Raw genomic sequence first — 21,208 nt, 5'->3', positions numbered from 1 at the left:
CTCGCACCGGGGAGTGTACATCATCTGTTGTATGCATCGATTTTCAACTTTTAATTGTTTTCCTTTTTCGATGTGAAGCAGACCTAGGCTTGTAAATCGACGTACCTGTACGATAGACTATTTCAAATGACTCACAAGAAACGACTCAGAAACTTGAAGAAGAGTCTTTATAAGCAAGAAATGGTGCAACTTTTTTCTCGTTTTGGAAAAGATACAGAAACAGAACTGGGCTGTAAAAGCAGTTTGTCAGCTATTCGCTGTTTTTTTTTTTTTTTTTTTTGTGAGATAAAATGATGACTGATAATTGTTCTGAGAAAGAGAGAAGCTCAAAACTGGACATTATTATTAATTTTTTTTTTTTTTTTTTTACAGATTTCTGGCCAGTGTGTATAGCACACAGGAGCGTGATGTGCTTCTGAACAAAGACGCCCCTTTTCTTCTGCGTGTTCTTGTAATAGGTTTTTTTTGTTGAAGAACGTATGCTCTATAACTTGAATAAGTGGTGTTCAATAAGTCGTGTTGTATTCCAGCTGATCAAAACTCAACAAGGTCACCTCTGGTTTACGTGATATTTTTTTACTCAATGATTAAGGCTATGATATCTCACCTGATCGACTGATTGACTGACCAACCGATCAAAGTTTGCTAGTCTGAATTTGATAATACTAAAAGGCAAGAAAGGATGGACAAGAACAGCTCTTAAATCAGATCCTTATATTTTAACCGTTGATGTTTTTACTGCAAATGTTGTTCAGAAGCCCAACACAATCACAACCCAAGTGTTTTATTATACAGTATATGTGTGGGGGGGGGGAAATGCTTTACAAGTGTGCAAACCAGCAGCAAGCTGGACCTCTCCTTTACTCGAATGTTTCTATGCAGTTACGTCTTCGTAACGTTCCCTTCAAACCTTCCTCTAGTTTAAAAAAAGAAAAAAAAAAAGACTCACTTTACCTCATGAAAAGCATGTTCTGCATCCAAGTGTTAGCAAAAGGGAGCTCGACTGATCTATTTATCCATGCATGCATGTCTTAAGCATGTAACTAGCAACGTATCAGTGACCAGAAAACGAGCGCCGGAAATGTGTTGAATGCCTGCCTTTCTCAAACCAGAATCAACTCTTCATCTGTAGAAGGCACATTTTAACAAATAATAATTTGTAGATTTGTGAAAGTAGCGGGGAAAAACTTTCAAAATCGAGTGCCCTTTCCTCACACACGCAAACACACCTCATTGGTAAAAATATACAGCAAATGAAAGAAATTCATACATTCACAAATAGTTGCTAAAACGCTGAGAGTGAAACACGTCTTAATTCCATAAGTATATCACGTAAATGATAAATAATCTGCTAGCCCCTGGCCCTCCCCCCCCTAAACACTGACAGCCCCTCCCTTTCACAGTATTGGCTTAAGTGAATTTTGCATTTAACCACAGTTAATTCTATAGAATTATATTAAAGATGCTCTAATTAAGATTTTTCCTTTAAAGCGGCTGCAATCGAAATCAACTGCTTATTAACGCGCATAAAGCGCTTGTAACAGAATAAACACCTAATCGTACCTTTGGGATACATCTGCCACAGGGTTACGAAGAAAAAAAAAAAAACTAAAGAATTTAAAAACCTACTAGGAATAGGAGATCCTTAACAGTGGCTTAATGACGCTTCATTTTGTTTCATTTTATGACCTTTTTAAGTGGATATAATGTTAAAGAAAAAAACTTAATCATTGCACCTTTAAAAGCTCGAACAATAACCACCAGGTCACGTGGTGTGTCATGAGAACTTGTTAAAGCAGTAAACGACTGGTTCCTTCTCGTTTAAAGAGCAGGACATGAGACCAAATCATATGCACACATAATGTGCTTCTAAAAAAAAAACACCATGAAGGGCTTGTTCTGATAATAAACTGCCAAAAAAAACAAAACAACAAAAAAAAACCTGAACCATGGCCCATCCCACATAGATACTGTAAGTAAAAATAAAAAAACAAAATAAAAAGAACACAGGTTGTAATACTGACTTGAACAATAACTGTTGTTTCTCAGAGAAGCAGGTGGCTACACGGAGAGGAATAAATGTACACAAACGTCAGGCAACAGTTTCTGCCACCTACAGCGGCGTGAAGAACAACAGAAATGCGGGAATCGTCGTGTGAGCGCCGGTCGAGGTCTCCTGATCCGTTCCCTGCAAAAAAAACCCCCAGCTTCCACCCAGTCCTTCGAGTGATCAAGCACTAGAGTCCTGTCCTGTGTGTGAGGATGAGGAGCAGCGGAGAACAGAGGCACCCGTCTCCACCCCTCTGCTACGAGGAAACAGTAACAGGATTCAGAGAGCCGTTACGGCTGTAGAACTTCGAGAAGGCCTCCTCCAGCACGGTGGTGAGACGCGGCTGATCGCCCTGCGCAACACAGACGAGTCAGATGGAGTGGTGGTGATCATAATAATGTGCAATAATAAGGAGAAAAACAGAAGACAGACAATGATCAGGGATGGAAAAATCAGCAGTTGGATATTAGCGTTTTTATTCGTCGTTGCCTGGCAGATAAGTAAACTCACCAACTAGAAAAAGACCAACAAAATCCCTGCTCTTTAAAAACCGTTCTCTCAATAGCTACGTTTACATGGACACTAATAATCCGATCGTAATTGGACTAGAAGCACAATCAGATCTAAAAAGTCACGTGTAAACACGTCAATCGGAATGAATTGGCCAAAACCGATTAAAATTTCATTCGGATCATAAGGGGTGGTTTAAACCTTTTCTAATCCGATGGAGAGGACATATAAACACTTCGTCGGGCTGAAAATTAAACCAGATAGTTCTGCGCATGTGCAATGACGTACAAATCACGTAATGACGTATGACGCACGGCTGTCAGCGGTATTGGGGCTCTGACCGTAGCCTCACCAGGTGCCATGTTCCCCTCCACCATGGAGCATAGTGTCATAAATGACTGTCGTGTCATCCTACAATTCTCCTTCCACTCCTCGTCTGTGAAGTGGTGCAAGACGATGTTGTCCCACCGGTCCTTGCTTCGGACCCTCATCCACAGACGCCTTGTTCTGGGCTCGGGAAGGGGCATTTTAATTGCTTGATAAATACACGCAGTACCGCACAAAATATCACGCGCTCGTCGTCTTCTAATTAGCAGCTGAAATAGGCAAATGTTAAGTCTGCTTTTTAAAACGAAAAAAAAAAGCAATGGCAAGAGAGTGGCTGCTAGTATCTGCGTGTTGGAACGGCGGGAAACGTGTATTCGTGCACTGTGCGCATGTCAGAAGATTCTGTCATGTAAACGCGCATATCAACCCGATTACTTTATTCAGCGTTCTTGTAAACACTGCGATCGGATTGATCAATCTGATTGATTTCATTCCATGTAAACGTAGCTAATGACGGTAATGAATAGTAGCATTCTGGATGCCACTTGTGAACATTGTTTAGGTACTAAAATACATGAGTGACAGCAAATCCAAACTGTCTATTAACGTTATATTTCAGATGAATACGCAATAAATACCTCTCTTCATTTCTCACCCTTGGTTAGCTAGCTTGGGGAAGGAACTAGGGATGATCTCTTCAACTCAAGAGTTTAGCGCATGATGTCATATCAACATGGCTGCCTCCAGCACCAATTCTGAATGAGTTATACTAGTATTTATTTTCGATCAATCAACATACAGACATATTAGCACGGATGTTTGCATGAATTATTTGTGCGTTTAAGGACACTATCTCACCAGACATTTTGAAACACTACTACTCACGCTTCCACTTTCACAAAGATGGTAAAAAGCACATGTTTTTGTTTGTCATGTAGCACTTCGTGGTGATGCAATGTAACTCCAGTCCATGATTTCAAACCCCACCACCTGCTGCACTACACACATTGGTCAAGGATTGATCTGGCTGTGTGTCGGGGACAAGATGGCTGATCTGTGCTAAACAACAGTCAGAAATCAGTGGGACAAAATCCCATGTCACGCTACTTTATCATCATAAGCTCCAATTTTTTTTTTTTTTAACTGACCAAAGACACCACAGTCCCGCCTTCTTGTTTTCTACTGGCTCATGAGACCAAAGCACAGGTCAAAGTTCGCCTAGATAAAGTTGGCACGAAGCAAAAGTAAGCAGAAGCAAATGTGCGACTTTAAAGTGTTTTGGCTTTTCTGCGAGACAACATTTTTTTGCTTGGTCTACTGAAAAAAAGTGTAGTTTTCAGGTTTCTCCCATATCGTATGGAGGAGTTAAAAACAAAACAAAACAAAAAAAAAACACAAAGTACAGCCAAACTGTAAATTCTGGCACCTCTCCATTTACAGTAGCTTCATTAAGCCATTTAATATTCTACACAGATTATTTTAAATGGCTTTACAGGACATAACAAAAATGATAATCACAAGATTGGAGACGCGGATGAGGAGAAGGTGATATGAAACTAATAAACTAAAATAAGAGAGGGAACAGCGTGAGTGGGAGAGCCGGGCAGATGGTGTGGCATCGGCTTTCACATGAGAGCCAAGTTAGACAGATGACCACGCTCAGCCAATTAGCGAGGATTATTTCATTACCAATAATTCTCTGATATACTGCACCAGGACGTCTGTTATTTTGCACGTCTCCGATACACGTATTTACTGCACTACATACCGTGCTGCTACCGTCATCCTGTATTGACACTAATACGGTCATATTTATATTTTAATGATTATTTACCATCTCAAACATTAGATTCTTATCATCATGCTGCTGTAACACTTTAATTTCCCCCATGAGGGATTAATAAAATTTTATCCTAACTACTTCTACAGGTTTGGGGAATCTTTCACAGCGACTCTGTATTACATAAAATTACATTCATAAAAAATAATGAATCTTGTGCTACATATAATGTATCTGTCGAGCAAACTGGAGAAATACCAAAGCACTGCATTACAAATCTACACTAAAAGATGTAAAATTTTATATTTCAAGCCTGATTTTTTTTTTTTTAAACAGACTCGGTTGCATGCGATCACAAGATATTCTAATGAGGCTGTAAACAGATCTGAATGTGACACAATGTTTATATAAGACACAAAGCAAATATTTAAATGAAATCGGATCCTCGGATTGCGTCATTACATTTATAAGAGGACAGGGAAAAACCCGACAGTACTGAAGTGCCTACCTCGCTGATGAAGCCAAGCTGGACCAGCTCCACTGCCAGCTCCTGCACATTCTCGTCTGCTTGCACACACACACACACACACACACACACACACACACACACACAGTCACAAATGAACCAATGTGAGCTTTAATGCAAGATATAAATCACAGCTTTGTTTAAAAACCTAGAGAAATATGGGTTAAGCATTTTTCTACTGAATTAAAATCCTTATTCACTATTTAAATCTCTTTATTGTTGATGGTAGGAAGTGATCTTTTTTTTTTTTTTGCAAATCCCATAATGCCAATAGTTTCATTAAGCCAACCAATGAGAATTGAAAGGCCACGGGGTTTATTGCAGTTTAAATGAAGTGTGCAAACCTTGTGAAATATAACCTGTTAAGCTTTATTGCTCACTAACCTGTTTTTTTTAAATCTGCATTTAAGAAAAACATGTTTAAATTATTTAAAAATATTTGCAACTGTAGTATTCTGTAAGGATTGGAGAAGCTTTGTAAACAAATGTTTGCTATTTAATGCCACAATCATTATAACGCAAGCGAAGTAAGGAGTAAAACACTTGCAGGTGTGCTGTCAGATGAAAAAATAATCATAATAATCCAAAAATAATCAACAAATAGGTGGTGTGATGAAGCAGAGGTACTGTTACCACCAACGATTACTTTTTTAATTAAAGAACAATATACATTTTATTCATTTATAGATACTTTTAATGTTGTGGAACATTCGCGAAACAAGACAGTTCCTGTTCTCACTATAAACAGTTATTCCTTCACCAGTCTCTCTTTATTCATCTCTTGAAGAGACTTGGTGAGAAACGGCACAATTTTTACTGAACCGCTTGAACGTGCTGACACTGGAGACTCCTTCCTTAAATGCTAAATGAACGTCTCCTTATAGAAAACTTCACCATGTCAACAATTATCAGTTAACACTTGTGTCAAACAAGTCACTGCATATGTTGTTGCTATGGAAACGATAACGTATTAGACTGAGGCCATTAATATAAACCTGTTATCTGCAGCTACGCTAATGTCAGAGCGGCTGTTAGGGAAAAAAAAAAAAAAAAAACTCTTTTCTTCTTTATAATCATCCGACTCTAGTGAATAATATGATGTAACCTAAACACTGGTTTGACTTTTGTCTCTGTTACTTCATATCCAAGTCACACACAAATAAGAAAACAACTTGCACTCTATCCAAACCCCTGTGTGGAGCACTGTGTATGCAAAACCTGATGTACTTACTTGGTGCCAAATCACAACTCAAATGTCTATTCAGCTTATCTTCCAGCTTTAGCAGTAAGGTCAACTGTTTAAGAAAAAAGAGAAACATATTAGGACTTTGTCTGAACCATGATATGAACAGTGTGTGTGTGGGGGGGAGGAAAAAAGGAAAAAAAAAAGCCTCACATGATGTTTTGCTCCTTCCTCCACAGGCTCAATGTTGCAGTGCATCTGAAGCACCTTAAAAAAAGGACAAAAACTTGATCAACACAGCAAATGAAGAGGACACAAGAGCACCATTTCGATGTAGACTACACCTGACTGCCATTCTATTGATTAAGCTGTTACAAGGTTGGCTTTTGGATCAACATTTCACTGCTGTCATGGTTTCATGCACACATTTGTTCCCATGGAGGATCCTGAGCTCAGAACATGCGATGCTTAAACTGTTAAGACTCTGGTTGAAGGCACTGCTCCCCTTTCCATCACATATAAACATAAAATAAACAGATCTCTTTAAACCACATGTCTCATTCTGCCTGCAATTTTAACCTCAGTCTGGTGACTCAACAAGATGAAAATATCTCCACCAACGTGCCTCATAAGTGGCACAACTTTCTCATGTTACACATGATTGAGAGGAGGAACAAGGCGGGTGGAAACTGGATATTAGCTCAGCACCGAATCCGAGTGTCCGTCTACTGTGCTCGGTAAATAAGGAAAGGAAAGACACCCTGATACATCTCCCTCGTTTAACTTTGCAAATCGCTAGTGATACAAACCAGCTCAGGAGTGTTAGTGAGGCTGATATCATCTAACTCTAAACCTGCACCATGGCTTTGTGCTGCTCACCTTCCTGGTCTCGAGTTCTGCAGGTTCTGGCGTGGGTGTTTTCACAGAGGGCGGGACGATGGGGGACTTCACTGCTTCTTGCTGGGGCTGTTGAGGGCAAGGCATGCCAAACGCCGTCAGCGGATAGATCCCGTTCCTACACGTGGACGAAAGCACCTGACTTTAGCTTACAGCACATTCAAGTTTATACTACAGCACTGTCGACTGGTCAGAAGGTGTCGATTAATTTCCTACAACAGCAGTTTTAACAGTAGCGCAGCTGCAAATCAGTTTTATATTGCTTGTTTAACATGTTTATTTTCTAACACTGTTGTTTCTATAGTAACAGCTTAGAGACTTTATTTAACATTTATTGAAGGAGTCTCCAGTGTCAGTACTTTGTAACAATCAGAGGAAAAGTTGTAATTAAGTTTCTTAGACATCTTCAAGACAGAAGAGTTTATGTTTTGCGGTTTCTTTGTAACATGAAAAGCTGCATTTTTTTCGTCTTATTCTTACTTTCAAGAGAGAAAAAGACAGGCTGGTGAAAGAACAACTGTTTGTAGATGTTATAATGTAAGTGATAAGAGGAACAACTTGGATTAAATGTTAATATAAAACGATAAAGTATGACGGGTCAATCTTTAATAAAGAAAAGATTGCAATCAATGGCATGATTTTATTAGAAAATATCAGGACATGCTGTTATTAGAAAATAATCAACTGCAGGGTGTTAACAGTAACTCTGCTTCATCACACCACCTCGTCATTGATTAATTTCCTGTAACAGCACAACGCTCAGTGTTTTGTTTCTTATAAAATTACTTTGTCACAGTTCTCACCTCACATCTTCTAGGAACTTGTCAAGTTCCAGTGCTGGAAACTGGGACAACCTGCAGGAGCAGAGATGAATATATATATATATTTACTCAAAACACACACAAAAAAAATGAGCTAGTAAACTTGTTTGTGTATTTAGTCTTTCTTCACAGATTCACATCCTCATTCCATGCCGTCTGATCTCCTGATCAGAGGCGTCAGAGAGAGAGAGAGAGAGAGAGAGAGAGAGAGAGACAGAGAGAGAGAGAGACAGAGAGCGAGACACTCACTTCAGCTGCACTTCCTTCCTTTCCATGATCACCCGATTGGGGTCCATGTTCTTAGTCATTTCCTCTAAAGCGTTTTCAGGGATCATGTCTACAACACAAAGCAGATTCGCTGATAAAGCGCAATGCAGAAACACCCCAGGGTCACCCCAGGACTGAGTATTTACAAAAAATACCATCCTGTTAGATAGCTCCCATTGCTACAAAACAAAGCTGCAGCATTTCCTGATCAGATCTATAAAAAACCACATCACACACAGCGAGTTTGTCGAGGAGAGCAGACTCACGCTGGTGGCTGACGATGCAGTGCGCCGCCAGGAGCTTCAGCTGAGGCACCTCGAACAGAGCCTGGTGGAAAAGCAGCTCTCTGGCTGTGGGCCTCTTACTGGGGTCCACCTCCAGACACTTCTGAATAAACTCCTGCAGATTCACACACGATCAACAGCTTACGCACACTGTAGACCTTATAAACTAGCATTCAATTCTCTTTTAATAAATCTATGAACTAATATCTAACACTAAATATGTCCAAAGCACAAATTAGTGCATGTGCAAGCTACATATGAATCATTTTGAATGCGAGAGAGCTTGTGATGTTCTTTCTGAAGGAAGCGTAACTAAACATGCAGTTAGCTACAGCTAGCTAGCTACATGGTAAAATTAGCTTATTTGAAGCTAGACGTAAAATTGATGCCTGAACTTTTCTGGTCTGCTTAACATAAATAATAAATATTAGAAATGCACTGGTACTGATACTGGTGTCAGGTATCAGCGAACGCGCTCAGCCGAGAGACTGCTGCACGTAACAAAGAGCACTTCACATCTGCGAGAACTGAGCCCTTTTTTTTTTTTTTTTTTTTTTTTTGTGAAACACTAATCCGGGACTTACTCTCTGCAGGGGGTCCTCCAAGGACTGGATGGCACTGTTAATGGCTTCTGGTGACACATATGACGACTCTCCATTACTAATCTCCAGCACAGCCATCTATGAACAGAGAGAACGAAATGAAACAACCGACTAGAGGAGGCTTTTCCACCTCCTGACGTGAAGAGCACACATCACGGACTCGTCGCTCACCTCTAAGGCGCACATTCCAAAGGAATAAATGTCCACGGCCGTGGTGACGTTAGCAACAGCTGGACGTAGGGAAGAGAAATGTACAAAACATGACTCAAGGACCTGTTTACTCATGTATCCAAGCAGTTAAGTGTGGAAAAAGGTCCATTACCTCCATATTCTGGTGCAAAGAAATGCAAACTCTTCTGTTCCTCCCGACACGTTTTAACGTGATTATTAATGGTGTCTGGAGCAACTGTGAAGATACACAGAAAAAAAATCACAATATTAATACAAGACAAGATCTCAGACCCTTCCCACTTCATATTTACTAGATCAGCCATTACAAACTAGTTTCCTTTATCATTATACCACAGCGCTGTTGAATTCTCCAATCTGATTCATCGGAAGGTGTTGATTAATATTCTACAACAGCAGCAGCTGGGACAGTAATGCTGACTTTAATTCAAATCGCAGGTTTATATCAATGCGCTCGTTCTAATATGCTACCGTTTCTATGGTAACAACTTACACGAGGACCTGTATAGCGATACTCCGCATAATCAAAGTCTTGTAATAATAGATTTATTTAACAAAGAAGAACGTATAATTGCCAATGCAGTTGTATATTTAACATTTATGGAAGGAGTCTCCAGCATCAATGCTTTGTAACAGTCAGAGATAAAGCTGTACCTTTCGACAAAAAATAGAGAAAATTTCTTGGTAATGTCACAAGCTGTGTTTTTCTTATTAACTTCGAGCGGGAAGATGATGAAGGAACTGCTGTTTATAGCCGCCATAATATAAGTGATAAGAGGAACTAACATGGCTCGTGGACTTTCCATTACATAAAACCGGGATAAATGTTTGACATTTTGCTCATTAATAAATTAAAATTTGCATAAAACATTTCAGGACGTGTTGTTATAGACGGAAAAATAAAATCAACTTCAGGGTGGAAACAGAAACATTGCTTTATCACACCACGCTGTCATTGATTGTTTCCCTAAAACAGCATGACACAGAGTCTTATATTCCATACTTGTGGTTGGTTTTCGATCGTTTCCTCTCCAGGCTGTGAATAAAGCGACCAAACCACTTTGATAAACATAAATAATGCATATAAATGTGCGATTTTTATTACGATAATTCAATCTTTTGTACGCCTTATGCATAATCGGTTAGTAGCTTTCTGCATCTGACATTTCTCATAACTGTAAGCTGGAAACGCAGAACACATCCTCAAAGCTCTAAATTTTACTGAAACTGAGCCTTTTTTTCCCCTTTCGGGCTGCAAACTAAGAGCCCCTGTACTAGAGCGAGCGGCGGCCCACCTGAGCCGATCTTGATGAGGCCGTTGTGCTGTATGAAGATGGTGTCACAGGTCAGGTTCCCATGGATGATGGGGGGTTCACATGAATGCAGGTAACTGAAGGGCCAGTAAGGAGAAAGTTAAGAAGGAGGGCACACTAATGAGAAATAACATCACTCGGCGAAAGAAAACTTGTGTGGTATTTTTTTCTCTGTTCCATTAAAACATATAATATCTCTGACAATTTACAATTGAGTCAGTTTGTTTTAAGCACAGCATGAATACAGACTCGACTAACTAGAGATTCTTTAACTTGTTAGACATGCTGCTATATATTCAGTCATTTATGTTAAATTATACTATATACTATGAGTTAGTTAGTTAATGAGTTAGTAGTTACTTGTAAAAGGAAGCACATAGTAAGAAGTAAGAGTAAGTAAGAGTAAAGAAATTAAAGGGTTAATAACTGACCTTAAAGCAGATAATATCTGAGTACACCACCGTTTCCATGCCTAAAAGAAAGAGCGTAAAGTTAAAAAATAAATAAATAAATAAAAATAAATTAAAAAAATCAGGCAAGTAGATATGAAGACACTGCTATTTTCTCAATTTGTCTTTAAACATGGACAATTATTATTCATATATTCACTTTCATCCAGCAAAGTCATCATTTATATTTTTGAAACATTCGTACCTTTTCATTCATAGTCTTGTGATTTTTCTTTGTCTTTTTCAGAAACTGCTTCAGACTCCCTGAGGACATGTACTCTGTTATAAAAATAACCTGATGGGAAAGAGCGAAATGTCATTTCAGGTTAAACTGCAACACAAAATAAATACAAAACAACCACATGAATCTCTTTTCCCACCGTACTGAAGTTATATATGTATTTTATACCACAGCGCTGCTGACTTCTCAGATCTGACTGGTTTCTATAACAGCAGCTCTGACAGTAGTTTCACCGGTTTATAAGACAAATCGTTATAGACAAATCTCAGGTTTATATTAATGTGCCCGTTCTAACACATCATCGTTTCTACAGTAACAGCTCATGCACGGGGACTTGTATGGTGGATGCTCCACATAATCTAGGGTTCATAATAAATGTATACTCGTTGATATGTAGTTTTCTGTAAGGAGATGTTTGTTTAACATTTATGGAAGGAGTCTCCAGTGTCAGTGCTTTGTCACAGTCGGAGGTACAGCTGTAACTTTAAGACTTCAGGACAAAGAAGGTTACACTTTCTGTTTTCTTGGTAACATGACAAGCTGCATTGTTTTGTAGTTTTTACTTCAAGAGAAAGACAAGAGGGAGGCTGGTGAGGGAATAACTGTTTAGGGAACTAACGTGTCTCTCAGACACAACTTCACATTTCAAGGAACTATAAATGGCTAAAAAAAATATGACGATGTCCATTAATACATTTTTCACATGTAACTGTTTTCAAACTGCTGTAGTAAGAGAAATAAAACATTTCAGGACATAATCAACTTCAGGGTGGTAACAGTTACTCCGCTTCATCACACCACCCTGTCGTTGATTATTGTTCTATAACAAGATGCCAGTGACATCAATTTAATTAAAACAAAGGTTAATGAAACCACAATCATATATTTTAGTCTAGAGCTTTGAATACTGAGCCAGATAACATGTTAGGGTGAAATCGCTCTCATTTTACGCCAGTGTTATAACCTGTAGCATCATTTTACAGGGGGTAAAATCCGTAAAAACCCGATACAGCGGCTGTGTAAAGATGAATATGCAGAGCATATCTTGGAAATAATAAATACAAAATTTTAGGTTCCTGACTTTTTTGGGCTCCCTGTATATAAATTTCTCATTAAACGCAATAAAAGTTTTGTTTCTGTGCCACAAGGCAAACATTTACACATTTAGTATTTAAGCTATAATGTTCTCTTCTCACCTTTAAGAAAAGTAAAGCTTAGACATTACAATTTAAAAACATTACAAGCCCAAAACAAGCTTATCAAAACTCATTTCACACCTTCTTCTGAGTTAAAGCACATGACGGACTGTAATAACCTGCTTTTAACCAAATCTAGGCAAATCTGTCTGTCACGCCTCGCCGAGTCACTTACTCTGGCTCTGTTCTCCTTCACGTCGGCCCAGTATTTGTGAAACTTCACGATATTCAAATGCTCCAGCTGAATCAGGTTATCGAAAACTGCTTTCACTTTTTCCTGGAATAAAAGAAATCATTCAATTACTGAAAAAGATTACTGACAGGTCTGTGAATATTAGAAAATGTATTTTTGTTTGCCTGAAATGGATAACTTTACAAAAGGACGTGTGCAGCTTAAGCCTGATTTGGCTGATTTTATGACTAAAATTACGGTTTATGTCCCTTTAAAAAAGACACAAATTAAGAGTAAAGCCCAGCACTCCTACACATATATAGCCATGTAATTCTCAAAAAAAAAAAAAAAAAAGATTCAAGGACCTTAAATCTATGTTCAGCACTTAATTAAAGCCCTATTTAAACACAGAAACAGACTATGTAGTGTGTAGAGAGATAACAAGCACAGAAAAAAAGTTTTATGACTTTGTCTTGTTTGCCTGCAGATCCTTCCAAGTTTACCTTGTTAGTACATGACCTAGTATTCACGGTGTATCTGTTCGTGAAGGTTAAAAACCCTAGAGGCGAAACGTTGGTGCGGTTTGTGTGCTCTCGATATGTGTCCCAAAAAAAAAGGAAGTACAGTGAGACGTGCCAGAACAGGAGCACAATCATACTGTCAAGGTTGCGTGTGCATAATTGAGACAGGAGAGGAAATAAAGCTTCACATTCCAGCCAGATTTACTCACGATCCAAAAATTCACAGGCAGCGATAAGGCATTTCTCACATTCCAGTTCAATGTCTAATCCAGAAGCGATTATTGTGTTTTATTGTGTTTAATTAAAGCGCAGGATTTGCTTCTGCTAAGAGGAGAGAAGTGTGTGCGCAGAACATGCACAGATGGCTGAATGGATGAACTGAATTTAACTGAAGGTTTACTAAAGGGAATAAACTGCACTGAAAACAAAACGAACGATCTGCGCAGAGAAACAGCGGTGTGATTTAGGACGAGTCCGGAGGGAAGAGGTTGCGAAATTTAAAAAAAAAAATTTTTAAAAAAAGGGATGGGAACCACTAAGGAAGTTAATCTCATGATAAACAGACGATAGCGCATTTTTAAGCTGTATTTTGAAAAAGTCATCGGTGCAGTAACTGTACAATCATACTCCGTGACTAAGTGTGAAACCGTAACATGGCAAACAGACTACAATTAAAGGTGCAATAGTTAATATTGTTAATTCCTTACTAATACAAATAATGTGAAACGTTATGTAGAAATGATTAAAAATAAGTTTAAGCCATTGTCTCAGAACAAGTGTATTATGTAGCTGGAAAAAACCCAGTTTGGAAACCTGTCTTCTGGTCCGGGATGTATGTTTGGTATTTGGCTTGGCCTCTTGTCAATCATTTTATAGACACGCCCCTTCACCTCCTCTTAAATCATCACGAGGAGAAGTTACATGTTTATATGTTTACAGAGTTGTAACTTGGCTTTCAAGCAGTTGAATGTCCGAGTACGCGTGAAAGTGATGTCTTTGTGACAGTCCTTGCTAACAGTAACTCTAGTTGCACCACTATAATTTTTTTTTTGGGGTGGTGGGGTGGGTACATGCGTGGAAATGGAGGCGGACTCAACAAAATAAGAAAAAATTTCAAATCTTTTTCGACTCCACCCTGTTTGAGATCATTTTTCCTCACAAATCCTTCCTAAGGCACCTTTAAGTTGATTCTTCAGAGTTAATATCCTGTGTACGCACCCTACGTTTGAGGTTTAAGTAATTAATCTTATTTTCTAAACATACATATCTGCGTGTTTTCCTGATGATTCAGTCGTACCTCCTGCAGTTTGAAGTTCTTCCTTTCGGAGAACATGACCTCATTCCACACCACCTCCACACCCTCCTCTGTGTCCATGGCCAGGTAGGCGTTGTCGATGCCTGGAACATTTCGCTGGTTGACCTGGAAAAAAATTGAAAAAATCATGTTTACCTACTGTTTATTCTATTATCGCGCTATTTATTTATTTATTTATTTATTTAAAAAAAAAAGCAGTCATGCTGCAGTACCTCCTCTCTGCGTTTCTGCCAGCGTCCACACGGGCTCTCTTCCAGGATCTCGGACTCGTCTTCGCTCTCCTCTTCTTCGTCTTCGGTCGCTGTTGTAGCTGCTGGTGGAGCCTGCGTTACCGTGGACACCGGGGGAGACACCGACGAGACGCCCTGACCGGTCGGCGCTGGGGCCACTGCCTCGGACTTCGCCTCCATGGTGGAGGTCGGAGCGGGAGCTTGTTTAGCTTCTCCTTCAGACATCACTGATGGATAACCGGCAGCTCTGTGCGCGAGCTCGGCTTGAAAAACGAGGTCGGGGTTGCTCGCACCACAAGGGTGGGAGACAAATAACTGCAAAGCAGAGGGAATTAAAGACAAACGTGTCAGACTGTAAATGCATAGTAGTAATTCATTAAAGGAACACTCCAGCAGTTTTTCAATTTAATCTCTTTCGGAAATATCAGCAGTAAACCAGAACGGTAATGAGTTTAATGAGAATAGAGAAGAAAAACTGTTTACTTATAATGCAAAAAAGAAGCGCAGATGTCAAATTCCTTCAATAAATGCTTAAATGAAAAACATTTTTAGGATGCTTTGATAAATTCCTAAGACAATGGTGTTTGTAAAGAGCTCTAATCCTGTATTTACAGACAGGATGACTGTTTAAGAGAATCGGTGGTTAAGTTTTAGTTAAGTTGTGTGCATAGAAACAAACAATGTGTAAGTAACCGTTATTTGCTTTACACCACAGCGCTGCTGGATTCCCAAATCTGATTAGTCAGAAGGTGCTGATTCATTTTCTGTAACAGCAGCTCTGAGAGTAGTGCAGACTGTAAATCACAGCTGCATATTAATGCGTTTGTTATAATATGTTTGTATTTCTGTAGTAACAATTCATTCACAGGGACGACTGCAGCAGCTGTTCGTATTATTAAAATCTAAAAACGAAGAAAAATGTACAAACGTTACTCTGGTGGAGCTTTCTATAGGGAAGGAAAGAAGTAAGAAGAAGAAATAAGACTTCGGTCAGCGTCAACACTTTGAGTTAAAGCGTTTCCTTTAACCTTTCCACCACAGGACAGTTTTACTTTCTCGGTAACGTGAAAAACTTGCATTTATTAACTTCAGGAGAGAGGAAAAAAATAGAGGCTGGTGAGGGCATGACTGTTTACAGACGCAAACAATTTCGCAGAAGTTCCACAACATTAAATGTAACTCTGAACAGGGAGGAAAAAAAAAGAAAAAGAAAAAAAGGATGTGTCGTTCTTTAATCTCTGAAATTACAGAGATTCGCTCCTCTCTCATTCAGAGGATCAGAGGTTGATTCACTGAATCTTTTTTGGCTAAGACAGAGATGAATCAATGAATCATCTGTTAAGACAGATTGACTCTTCTCTTGTTCAATGGATCAGTGAATCATTTCGGTCAAGACAGATCGACTCTTCTCTTGTTCAACGAATCAATGAATCATCTGTTAAGACAGATTGCCTCTTCTCTTGTTCAGTGAATCATTTCCGTCAAGACAGCTTCACTCCTCTCTTGTTCAGGGAATCATTTTGGTCAAGATGGATTCATTCCTCTCTTGTTCAGTGATTCAGTGAATCATCTATTAAGCCAGATTGACTCTTCTCTTGTTCAATGAATCAGTGAATCATTTCCGTCAAGACAGATCGACTCTTCTATTGTTCAATGAATCAGTGAATCATCTGTCAAGACAGATTGACTCTTCTCTTGATCAATGAATCAGTGAATCATTTTGATTCTAACAGTTTCACTCCTTGTTCAACAGATCAGTGTCTGAGTCAGTGATTTAATGAGTCAAGGGTCTGAGCTGGGGATTTTCAGTATTTCAGTGCAGGCCATAGGAGCTTGTGTTGGGCTGGGTGTCAAAAAAATAGTTTCCTAAACACAGACATTCAAGCATCTTATAAAATAATGACTATTGGGTTTTTTTTTTTAATATTGCTCATGAGGCGGCGTGATCAGCCTGGACGAAGTGTACACTGAACAAATTAGTGAACAGATTATGCAACTCAACAGACTCAAATTCACATCAAAATACGTCAACATCATCACTTGTGTCCTTGATGTCAGTAAAGTGGGCTCTTTAAATGGGGACTGCAAGGTTTAGGGCACCATTTGGCACAATCAACGTAAACTATTTTTCACTTATTCATGTTAAATCATAAATATTCAGCAGGATTATAAATCATTACAGTATACAGGTGTAGAAGCACACTGTCAGTCCTGAGTGTGTTGAAAGAAGGTTCAGAACGAGCCGAGTGTATGAACGATGAATCACAGAAAGGACGAGATTCTTCTGCGCGTGTCTCAGTAAATCTAATCACTGTTTATCTTCCAGAGAAACGCACAAGGGCTTAAACTTAAACACGGCTGCAGAAGTTGAGCTGCTGATCTGCATTCGAGCTGCTTTTTCTGGTCGAACTCGTTCCTGCTGCCCGTGTTAACTGTTCCAGTCCTGCTGAGCTGCTCCGCTTCACGTCTTTCTGTTCTCCCTCTGCTCCAACACACCCGGCTCACGCTGCAGCTCATGACCAGCTTATGATGATTACACGATGACCTCATTCAGGTGTGTAAAAAAAAAAAAAAGGGGGGGGGGGGGGGGGGGGGGGGGTGAACAGTGTCACCAAATAGATTTGGTGACTTTTGAATTCTCTTTAGACTTCAGAAAAGAGCTTAGTGATAAATCTGGTGACTTTTTGAGCAGACAGTAGCGACTAACAGGCTGTAATTCAAATCACAGGTTTACACTGACTGCATTTACCACAAACAGTTTTGCACTCAGGTCTCCATCAGCGAACCGTTGATAACTTCAACCAAACAGACTTCATGTGCAAACTGTGATGAACTTCCTGTTTACCCAACGGCGCTATATTTGTCCCTGTAGCACACAGTTATAAAAGAGAAATTATTTATAATCGCACTATCCGGTGTCACTCAGATGAGGATGGGTTCCCTTTTGAGTCTGGTTCCTCTCAAGGTTTCTTCCTCGTATCGTCTCAGGGAGTTTTTCCTCACCACCATCGTCTCCTCTGGCTCACTCATTAGGGATAAATTTATAATTTTAAAATTAATATATTTCTGTAAAGCTGCTTTGTGACAATGTCCATTCTTAAAAGCGCTATACAAATAAAATTGAACTGAATTCAATATTAATTTGCTTGCTCTAATACTTTACCATTTCTATAGTAACAGCTCACTCGCTGACTCAGGGCTTGTAGGTTGGCCAACAACAATAAAAAAATTTCTTAAAAAAAGACTTTATAACTGTCTTTATAACAGTTTTGGAAGGAGTCTCCAGTGTCAGCGCTTTGTGACTAAGTTTTCAACCATGGAAAAGTTTTCAGGACAAAACGAGAGAGAGAGAGAAAAAGAAAAGCAGGCTGATAAGAGATCGACTCTTTACAGCTGCTATAACGGAAGTGAGAACAGGAACGAACTTGTATCGCGGATGTTCCGTAACATGAAAAGTAGCTACAAACGGATAAAAAGCACACGTCGTACAGCGATCAATTAAAAACGGCCAAGCTGTTCTGGTGTAAGATGAATAAAACACTCTACTACTATCGCTATCACAGCATTCAGACTGATCATTATTGTCCCTTTCTATACGTCAGAAGATTATGCAAATGAGTTAATCGGTATGCAAATTAGGAGTGTGACGTCACGTCAGAGAGTTGAGGGGAAAACTCATGAGGGGAATCTAGGCCAGGGATTTGAATCCAGGTTTTGGTAGACAGGCTGATTGATTTTGTGGTGGAGGTGATAAAAAATAAAATTATTGCTTAATAAATAAATAAAAACAAATAAAAGTTAGTCACTGAAGCAGGTAATAAAGTGCTGGATGTGTTTAGAAGGATTTACTCACCTTGTTCAGCCGGAGATGTGCGGTGTCTCCAGCTTCACCGCAAAATCCGTGTCCAGATGTTATCCAGTTACACAAACTCAGTGTTGTGCAAAAAGAAAAAAGAAGGAAAAGAAGAAACTAGAGGAGTCTTTGTGCAAAAAGAGAGGAGTTTGTTAGCGGAAAGCGGCGCCTGTGCAGAGCTGAAGGGGCGTGATGGAGCAAGCTAGTTATGCTAGCAACACTGACTCGGCTACTTAAATCACCAAAACTCAGATAAATAAACTCCCAGAATGTTCTTGTTTAAAATACACCCGATAATTAGTCACAAGGGTCACTAACAAATGGAGTTTTTTTCTCTTAAACCCCAAGCTGAAGCTAGTTAAAGGTGCTAAGCTGTGGGGAACTAGGCTATGCTAGCTATTTACAGCGACAACGTCTTTTTCTCTTCAAAACAAACACAACACTGACAATTCGACAAGATGTATGGCGTCTTAAAAACTTCAAACTGTCGACCCTGTGCTTCTTATGTTAAATAATCACTTAAGTCGAGATGAACATTTCGGCGAACGTTACATATAAATGGCGACAGACAAGCACAAGCGACACCTTCCGCCGTACTACCGTCCGTGTGCGTCGTCGTCGCCGCAGCCGCTGCCGTTTTCCCACCCGCATTCCGCCAGAGCCCCGCCTCCTCTGCTTTGATTGGTAATCCGTTCGAGAATATGAATGGAGCAGCCAATCCTAGCGCAGAGCAAGGACGCTGCTTTGTAGAACTAGCCAATCATAACAAAGGGGGAGAGATTACATTCGAATATGGGTAGGGGAAAAAAATAATGAGTCGGTGCTGAGGAGGAATTCTTCTTCGTGGGTGATGGATTCAGGGTTTGTGTTCACAGCGCCATCTGGTGTAAAAATACAATCACAGTCTCCGTGTATTAAATAAATGAATTGCATTAAAAAAAGTATTATTTTTTAAGTTTTTTTTTATTATTATTTTGTAATTATTTTGTCAAACAACATTAAAAAAATACCCAATTTACATTTTTAAAATTGTGTGTTTTATGATTAATGATTTTAATGCAGATCTTAAGGTCTAATTATTATTTTTTTTTACAGAATTCTGAATATTTTTTGATGTTTCCTAACAATTATTATTTTTTTTTTGTAGAAATGTTTAAAGTTTTCCAGGTTTATATGCATCAAACCTTCAGATGAGAACTATACAATGAATTTATGCATTATGATTATTAAATTATTATAGAGAACAATATTTACTATTTCATGTATTTCTCTTGCTCTTTGTTGAAAACATATTTTGTCAGAGAAGAACTGAGTCAAGTGACATTTTCTTAAATATTAAAGTTTAAGTTTGTTTGTATAATCCTCTGCCATTATTAAGTTTACAGTGATTTTGAATGAATAAAACAACAAGGTTTCATTTGGACAAGTTTAATTAAATAATTGCCACTATACATCTGACCTAAATGGCTATTATAATAATTATCTTTTATGCAGTAATTAATAAATCATAAAGAAATAAATTTTATTTAGCGTTCTTCGTGAATGTCTTCCAATCGAAGTTTTTATAACTAAAACAAAATCACGTTTTCCCCAAGAATAAAATCTTCTTCTTATTATTATTATTACTGATTAAAAAAACCAACAAACAAACAAATAAATAAATAGAGATAGCTCAATAACACTTTTTGTTTTCTGATGCCAATACTCACACTGAAACCTTAAGTATCAGTCATCTGATATTGTTTCTTTAAAAACTACTAAGCTTTAAAATGATTAAAAAAAGCAACAACTGAAGCCCTTAAAAAAAAAAAACACTGGTTTAGTGTTAGCACTGTCACCTCGCACCTTCAGGGTTGAGGGTTTGATTCTCGCCTGTGTGTGTGTCTGTGTGTGTGTGTGTGGAGTTTGCATGTTCTGTGTGTGAGTGTGTGTGTACTTGGGTTGTGTCTCCTGCCTTGTGCCCTGAGTTCCCTGGGAGAAGCTCCAGACTCCCCTGTGACCCTGTGTAGGATAAGCAGTACAGAGAATGGATGGATAAAGAATACATATAATCAATCAATCATAAATCAATCCTAATAAAATCATGTCTCTTAATGTTATCATTTCCAAATCCAGTTCCAGCATCAAATTCATTCTTTTTTCTCTGATATCCCATCCATTTTTTTTTTTTTTTTACTGGTATTGCGTGATACCGAACCTGGGTATCAGATTATAAACAAACAGACAGACAGACAGATAGATAGATAGATAGATAGATAGATTGATAGATAGATAATCAATATGCATTATGGGATAGAATGCCTAATTTTTAAAACTAGCAGCATTTTAAGCCAAAGCCTATGCCACAGATTTGTTTGCAATTTACAGTAAATGAAAAAAAGACACATAAAAACTGTAATCTATGCCTCATTTCCCATCTAAATGTAAATCTCACATTTTTCTTTTTTAGCTAAATGTATGACAACTTAGTATATATGACAGT

The 21,208-nt window shown here is 38.7% G+C and overlaps 1 protein-coding gene across 2 annotated transcripts; it reads right to left on the bottom strand.

Moving 5' to 3' along the window:
• Positions 1-150: 150 nt before the first annotated feature.
• On the bottom strand, positions 151-19,360 carry nrbp1 (nuclear receptor binding protein 1). 2 transcript variants are annotated; one of them, XM_026922842.3, is made up of 18 exons: positions 18,727-19,360; positions 14,856-15,188; positions 14,626-14,748; positions 12,811-12,912; positions 11,404-11,493; positions 11,181-11,221; positions 10,732-10,826; positions 9,570-9,653; positions 9,419-9,477; positions 9,230-9,325; positions 8,628-8,760; positions 8,344-8,431; positions 8,077-8,127; positions 7,256-7,391; positions 6,590-6,643; positions 6,425-6,488; positions 5,176-5,234; positions 151-2,402 (listed from the first exon to the last, which is right to left on the bottom strand). In XM_026922842.3, exons 2-18 carry the CDS (start codon positions 15,096-15,098, stop codon positions 2,307-2,309), a joined length of 1,614 nt encoding a protein of 537 aa, XP_026778643.1. In that variant the 5' UTR covers positions 15,099-15,188; positions 18,727-19,360; the 3' UTR covers positions 151-2,306. The 2 variants fall into 2 exon arrangements, with proteins under 2 accessions (XP_026778643.1, XP_026778644.1); XM_026922843.3 differs by having other exon boundaries at positions 5,176-5,231; positions 18,727-19,359.
• Positions 19,361-21,208: the final 1,848 nt, after the last annotated feature.

This window comes from Pangasianodon hypophthalmus, chromosome 19, assembly GCF_027358585.1.
Source record: "Pangasianodon hypophthalmus isolate fPanHyp1 chromosome 19, fPanHyp1.pri, whole genome shotgun sequence".
NCBI lineage: Eukaryota > Metazoa > Chordata > Actinopteri > Siluriformes > Pangasiidae > Pangasianodon > Pangasianodon hypophthalmus.
This window is presented reverse-complemented; position numbering and strand designations above follow the sequence as displayed.